Source organism: Octopus bimaculoides, chromosome 1, assembly GCF_001194135.2.
Source record: "Octopus bimaculoides isolate UCB-OBI-ISO-001 chromosome 1, ASM119413v2, whole genome shotgun sequence".
In the NCBI taxonomy this organism is placed as follows: domain Eukaryota; kingdom Metazoa; phylum Mollusca; class Cephalopoda; order Octopoda; family Octopodidae; genus Octopus; species Octopus bimaculoides.
In genome coordinates, this window is record NC_068981.1 from 120,204,560 (window position 1) to 120,212,872 (window position 8,313).

An 8,313-nucleotide genomic window follows, 5' to 3' on the forward strand; every position below is an offset into this window, starting at 1 on the left:
CACACACACACACACACACACATGCACACACACACACACACACGCACACAGGATTGGTTATACAAATAAAAGAAACAGAACTCAGTACTTTAAGTAGAATATCTATACTATTCATAACTGAGAAGCTACTTCAATAATTCAAGAAGCTGCAGTTTCTTATGTGTGCATACATGCATACGCATGCGTGCACAATGTACATGCTGTCTAGCTTTTACTCAGTGCACATCCCTGCTCAAAGTTGCTGTGCTTTCTGTTGAATCCCTTATGGGAAAATAGTTTCAGTTTACAAACATTTTGGGTGACAAACAACCTTCAGGAATGAATTAAATTCATAAATTGAGGTTCCACTGTATACGTAGACACAGTAGGCTTCTGTACAGTTCCTACCAAACTCCAGTTGGCCACCTCAAACAGAACATCTGCTTTAAAGTGAAAAGTTTGTATTGGAATCAGAGATCTTGAGATATGGGTTAAACATGATGAGGGAGATACAGAGCGTTATATTGTTAAGCAGCTATATAGAAACCCCTGTATTGGCTCATCTTTATTTTCTTGTTGTTGTTAAGTCCTAGAACAGATCTGATTTTCTAAACCTATGATGAAAGGCACTCCAGCTGTGAATATCCCCTGTCTGTGTATATTATGCACCACATTGTTCTGTGTATCCTTTATTTAAGTTGGTTGCATATAACTTGAAAGAGAGAGAGAGAGAGAGAGAGAGAGAGATTTGGTTGTTATTTTTAGCATGTTGAGCCACTGCATAGAAACTCCCTGATTGTTGTTAATTTTGGTGGTGAGTGAGCCAGAGGTTTTTTCTTTGATGCTGCCTATTTACAGCTGAATGGACTGAGTCACAATAAAATAGTTGTCTTCACCACACTTTCAATATAAAATAATCAGATATGAAAATATGCTATTTCAAGCATTTTTATTCATTTATTTATTTATTTATTTGTTTTTCACAAATCCCATTCTACATCAATGTAAGGATCAATTCATAATATTACCAACAAGCCATCTTGAGCTGTCTTCAAAAACCCTATTAAATTATGATCCCTAGAAAACTTGTAGACTTTGGCTGCTACACAAGAATGTTAAGAATGACTCTGAATATCACATGGAGAGCTCATTTAACTAATGAGCAGCTTTATCAAGATCTGCCCAAAACGACTGAGAAAATTCAGCAGAGAAGAATGAGTGTTGCTAATCATTGAGTCTGGCACACAGAAGAACCTGGGTGTCAACTGGTCTTATGGTAGTCAGTTGAAGGAAGAATCAACAAGGGAAGAAAACATCTAACCTATGTGGACAACTTGCTCAGGACAGTGAAATGGCAAATGTTGATGAATTAAGAACATGTATGGGGGACCATAATGGATGGTGTGTTTGTGTGAAATCATTGAAGCATTCAGAAGAACTGCCAAACTTACTATTTGTTTATTTATTTATTTATTTGTGATGTTTGCTGAAATAAAAATGTAAATTTTCCAATTCCTCTCATATCTAGATTTACTTATATATAATACCAATTTATTATCATGATAGCAGTAATCTATATTTTGTTTTAATTTATTTTTTATTTTTTCAGTTACATAGCATGGAATTTCCACGAGCCTTTACCTAAAGTCTACCAGTTTTCTGGGGATCATGATTTGGTAGGATTTTTGAAAACGGCTCAAGATGTTGGCTTGTTGGTAATATTACGTATTGGTCCTTACATTGATGCAGAATGGGATTTTGTGAGTATATTTTTTGAGATGCTATTACTATACATAAGGGTATGTCCTTTTATATGTGAAAGCACATTTGTCTTTTAATGTAAACAACTGAGTGTAACAGTTGGTGTAACAGTAGCACACTTGTTGCGAAAACATAGAGTTATGGGTTTGAGTCCCATGTGTATAGAAAACCCACGTTTACTGTCAAGGGCTTATATGCCCCAAAATTAGACTATTTTCTTTAATCAATGCACAGTGACCACTTATAAGCTTTAAAGCTTATAAAGAAAATATTATTTACAGAATTGTAAAACTCAGCACCGCTTATCAAATCATTGCAGAAAATGCATATGCTTGCTTGTTTGTTTATATAAACAACTGTATTTTAGAATAGGTGAAGGCACATGGCCTAGTGGTTAGGATGTTGCACTCATAATCACAAAATTTTGGTTTCAATTCCCAAACTGACAGAGCATTGTGTTCTTGAGCAAAACACTTCATTTCATATTGCTGCAGTTCACTCAGCTGTAAATAGGTTACCCTGCAACAAACTGGCATTAAGCTCATGGGGAATATGGGCCTGCCCACCTAGCCAGTGGGTTGGCATCATTTGAAAGTTACAACGTGAGGAAGTGCATTGTGACTAGGAGTATATAACAACATCTAATAGTTTGGTCGGTTAATAAAGTGATACAGTGACAATGATTTCAGAATAGGTATAAGAAAATACTCCTGCCATTGAAGTCTCTTTAGCCTAAAAAATATGAAAGTACTGTTGAAAGTATTGTAGATATTAGATACAGATATTTGCTCACACATTCAATTTTTTTCTAGGGTGGCTTTCCTTCATGGATGCTTTCAAGTACCTCAAATATGACACTACGTACCATGGATCCAGGTATGTCTGTTAAACATTCTATAGTTCAGTTTAATCAAACCAGGTTCTTTCTAGGTTGAAACACTTGATATTTTTTAAAGGAAATAAATGTCACAGTCCTTCATTAGCTCCTTTGTGAAACCCCATTGCTTGAGGCAAGGCTTCACCACTTCTATCCATGTTTTCTTCAGAATCTCTTGGCCCCATGTTCCATCCATTTGGCATTGTTTGGTATGATACATGTAGAAGGAACCCAATTATTATTCTTCAAATATATCTATACCAGCACAATCTTCTTTCTTGTACTCTGTGGCTGATACCTCTAATGCACAGTTTTCCTCTCACCTCTCTTATTCTCTGTTGTTCATGTATGGTGATATTCACAACCAGTTGAGTATGCTCACCTCATTTCTTTCCAACCTTCACATATCCTTCACATTCAGCAACCCTGTCATGTTACCATGTAATGTTGCACTTTTTACACAAGCAGGATACAATCTGCCTTTGATTCAGAGAAAAAAGCTCTTTGTTGCCAACTGAAGTTGTAGCTCCCTGAACTTGTTCCACCTCATCCTTATGCTGATTACTATGCTTGTGCAATACCTTGCTCTGAAAGGATTACCCTCGGTAACAAAAGCTTTTAACCACTACTGGTGAACCTTCTGGGCAACTGGGTCTTCATTTCTAGGGTATTGTTACTACTAACTGTTCTTGTGAATTTTTTACATATGAAGTCCTTCTTCTCTGTCAACCAGCCTGTGATCCCACTGAACTTTTGTGTATACATTGTTTGCATTGTGTAGCCAGTACTTTTTACTTATTCCCTTTCTTCATATTGAATATGACCACTTCCCAGTTGAGTATTTGCCAGTTCCAGAAACTGGTTCTATATTTGGGATTTTTCCCTTAAATCTTTAGTAGATTCAGCTGAGAACTAAACAGCCAATTTTGAACTCCTCTCCTATAGCCAGGAGGATTGTAATAAACAGCAAGGGGCTGAGAATGGAGGCCTGATGGATACTTACTTTCATGCTAAGTTCCTCACTGAACTTATTCCAAACTCACATTTTGCTGACAATCACCCCTGTGCATTGCTTGCATGATTCTAGTACATTATTCCTCTACCTGCAGTTTTCTTGAGATCTGTTCAGCTCATCCCTCTATACACTTCTTATTCTTGAGACTCTTATACAAACCCTATGGAGAAATTGCATAAAAAGACATTTGTTTACAACTGTCCACTGAATTTAAGTTTAATTTACATATACAGTGTTGACTGAAATCTATAGATTTATTCTATATTAGATTATAGTCCATGTCAGTACTCTCAGGAGCTGCTAATCTCTTTATTAGTATGCCTGCACTTCTTGTGCACCCATTGTTTACATTGGATAAACTGCATGTGATTTCCTACCTATGCTTTTCCTTGAAGGTACCAGGGTCCTGTCCTCTCTTCTACTTACTAATACTTTAGGTTTTGTTAAATTTACTTTGAGGCCTCTTGATTCTTGGTTCTAATTCAGGTCTGGAATTGTTTTGCCTAAACCAACTACTGGTTCAGTTATATGAACTGGTTTAGTTATATGAGGTCATCAGCATAGACGTGTTCCCATGACAGCTCATAAAGCTTTGGTTGCACTGGGTTAGTATGGTACCACTCATTGGAATTGAAATTGAAACCATACAGCTGTACCAGTGCCTATATGTATGTATGTATGTGTTTATGCATGTATGCATATACGTTTGTGTGTGTGTGTGTGTATATATATATATATATATATATATATATATATATATATATATATATATATATATATATATATAAATATATGCCCATGTGTCTGTATATATTTGTACATATATATAGTTATATTTAAGAAAGAATACGAGATGAACTCCTATTTTCCTGTAGAAGTGCTCAAGAATTTCAGACTTGGGACAAAAGATATATATATAAGTGATGATAACACCAAATAATTCAGTCCACAAACAATAGTCCAACTCACTTTCATCAATATAAATGATATAGAAGAATCACCAGAAGCACATACTTAATTATTACATAGAATATATTAAAATACATAGATACATTAAAAATATATAGAACATATTTAATATGCACACTCTATACTATAACCAGGCTTTAAAACTAAGTGACTTCCTTGATGAAATATACTACATCCATGACACTAAACTTAAAATAGAAATAGCAAACCTATATCCGGACAAGAGTTCAGAACCTATTAAAATTGTCTCTAATCCAGATCAACTAAATAAACCAAATATAATTCATCGTAATTGAACTTATTGGCAACCAAGATCTTATAATTATAACCCTTCACATAATAATATGCTCAAGCTAGCCACTGAATTGAGAAAATGCAAATTTCTTTGGTACACCCCTCCCTTCTCCCTTCAAATAAAACTCTTACCTTTAAGATTTTAGAATCAAACTCCCCACTACATCACAAGTACTACCCCATATCTAATAAATCAACAGTGAAAAGTTCTTATTCAACTACACCTAATTTAGGATCTATAATAGCATCAATTAACAAATCTAAAATTCAATCTCAATTGTACACACAAGAACCAATAAAGTACATCATTTTAGACCTGACTAAGTAGTTGAAACTTGCAATTCTAATGTGCTTGCCCTATCTGAAACAAATTCGATCAATCTAAACACTCCCCGTTTGCCACACAACAACCTATTGCCTCTAATTCCACCAAAACTGAAGACCATACGCCAAATTAGTAGAAGAAAAAACTGTAATTGTCAAGATCCTGAATCTTGTCCCCTAGTGGGATTTTGTATTTATAAAAATGTTATATACAAATATTGTGCATTAACACATGGAGCACAAGTAAAGACCTGTATTGATAGCACTACAGATTTCAAATGTAGGTATTGACCACATTTAAACTCTTTCAAAAATCCTAATTATAAAACTTCAACTACACTAGCTAAACATTCATTATCTTTAGTCAAGAAACATGAAATATACACTGGCATAGTCTATTGTAATGGGAGCTCCCCATTATAACACAAAATTGGGCAACTAACCCCCAAACAATTAACCCCCAGAAACAGCCTTCTTCCTGAATTTTTATCTTTCATTTCATTATTTCATTTTTATTCTGTGAGTGAGACCACTTTTTTATACATATACATTCATACATCTTTGATATATTTTAATATATTTATGTATCAATGTTTACATCTGTATATTTTTAAATGTATTTATATATTTTTAATATATCTATATATTTATACATTTTTAATGTATCTATGTATTTTAATATATTCTATGTAATAATTAAATTTATGCTTCTGGTGATTCTTCTATATCAATTCTATTGATGAAAGTGAGTTGGATTATTGTCTGTGGACTGAATTATCTGGTGTTATCCTCACTTATATATATACACAGACACAAATATATATGCGTGTGTGTGTGTGTGTATGAATCTATATATTTACGCATGTATAGATATATACACACATAAGGAAGTTGGTTATATCTTTGAGGAGTGGTTAACAAATGGTTCATCAGGAGATTCTCTCCCTCTTTTATTTTTTTTGTTTGTATATCAATAACATAGGGGAAAAAATGTGTTTACATTCTTATTTAACTCACAGTGAGGCTTTATAATATTTATATTTGTTTCAGTTCTTTTGATTTATTCTGTATTGTGCATATCATCATCATCATCATCATCGTTTAACGTCCGCCTTCCATGCTAGCATGGGTTGGACGATTTGACTGAGGACTGGTGAAACCGGATGGCAACACCAGGCTCCAATCTAATTTGGCAGAGTTTCTACAGCTGGATGCCCTTCCTAACGCCAACCACTCAGAGAGTGTAGTGGGTGCTTTTACGTGTCACCCACATGAAAACGGCCACGCTCGAAATGGTGTCTTTTATGTGCCACCCGCACAAGAGCCAGTCCAGGGGCACTGGCAACGATCTCGCTCGAAAAACCTCATGTGTCACCCGCACAAGAGACAGCCCAGGGGCACCGGCAACGATCCCGCTCGGAAGATTTCATGTGTCGTCCGCACATGAGCCAATCCAGGGGCACTGGCAACGATCCTGCTCGAAAGACTTCATGTGTCACCCGCACAAGAGCCAGCCCAGGGGCACCGGCAACGATCCCGCCCGAAAGATTCCATGTGTACATATACAAATATGTATATGTGTATGTATGTTTGCATATGTATATGTAAATATCTGTGTGTGTATATATATATATATATATACATATATATATATATATATGATTTTTCTATTTCTTTAGTATATCTCAAGTATGTGGATGAGTGGCTTGATAAACTGCTTCCGTTGCTGAAGCCCATGTTATATTTAAATGGTGGTCCTGTCATTATGGTTCAAGTAAGTTAAAATAAGATCTTGTTGCTTGTTTGGTGTTATCTTTTATTTTTCATCTTTTATTTGTTTCAGTCATTTAACTGTGGCCATGCTGGGGCACTGCCTTGAAGGGTTTTAGTTAAGCAAACTGACCCCAGGTCTTATTTTTTTTTAAGCCTAGTATTTATTCTATCAGTTTCTTTTGCCAAACCACTAAGCTATAGGGATGCAAACATACCAACACTGGTTGTTAAATGGTGTTGAGGGGACAAACACACACATATGATGTGCTTCTTTCAGTTTTTGTGTACCAAATCCACTCATAAGGCTTTGGTCAGTCTGAGGCTACTGTAGAAGACGCTTGCCCAATGTGCTACGCAGTGGGACTGAACCTGAAACCATGTAGTTGAGAAGCAAGCTTCTTACCACACAACCATGCCTGTGGATATATTTTGTTGGCTGCGTGAATAATAACAGTATCAAAACCTGTGAATATTTAACTGAAATATTTTTCATTGGACTTAAAGGATATTTGTTGTTGGCCATTTATAATTAATGACATTAATAATTATGCACTGGGAGAGAGACAACTGCTCTGAAATTACAGAAGGCTTTCTGTGTGACAACATACGATTGACCCAAAAATATATAATGTCAACTACGCAAATCTCCATGGTGACAAAGGTCCTTGGCTGTCTGTGTAAATGTCTGGAACTGTCAGAGTGGCAAGAATGGTGGCACATGTCACTCAGCTACTTTCAATATTCTGCAAAGAGTTTAGGCTCAAGAAGTGGTCTTTTATAGGGTACAAGAAAAATATTCTAGAAAATTAAATCATGGCACAAATTCATGTTGATTGATTGCTTAATAAATCAATCACATAAAATTGCAGTGGTTTGCTCATGGTATCTGATTGGTTATCTAGTGGTTAGGTTTCAAATCACCACTGCAGTCTTTTTTTAAACATCATTATATGTCATTCTGGTTTCATATTAAGTAATTGAACCCCTATTTTGGTCCTTTGATGTCTTTAGTAGAGTCCACTCTGATGCTGGTATTAGGACAAATTGTTCAGTTTTCTATCTAAAGGTAGATTAATTACCATTATGATGTGCTGCTTTCACCCAGGGCAATCCATGAGTCCTGGTTACTTCCTCTACATTTCTCTATGAGTCACAAGGATAAAAGAAAGTTCATAGATGCTGCACTCACTCCTTTTATTAAATCATATAAGTGTGCATGTGTGTCTGTCTTTGTGTGTGTGTGTGTGTATGTGCACATCCGTATGAATATACATACATACATATATATATATATATATATATATATATATATATATATATA

At 35.3% G+C, this 8,313-nt stretch overlaps 1 protein-coding gene across 1 annotated transcript in view; it reads left to right on the forward strand.

Moving 5' to 3' along the window:
- Window positions 1–8,313, forward strand: part of LOC106870855 (beta-galactosidase) — a 97,532-nt gene that overhangs the window by 46,195 nt on the left and 43,024 nt on the right. The window contains exons 3-5 of the mRNA XM_052969888.1: window positions 1,589–1,739; window positions 2,553–2,616; window positions 6,899–6,993. Coding sequence (XP_052825848.1) covers window positions 1,589–1,739; window positions 2,553–2,616; window positions 6,899–6,993 — 310 coding nt within the window. The remainder of the gene's footprint in view (window positions 1–1,588; window positions 1,740–2,552; window positions 2,617–6,898; window positions 6,994–8,313) is intronic.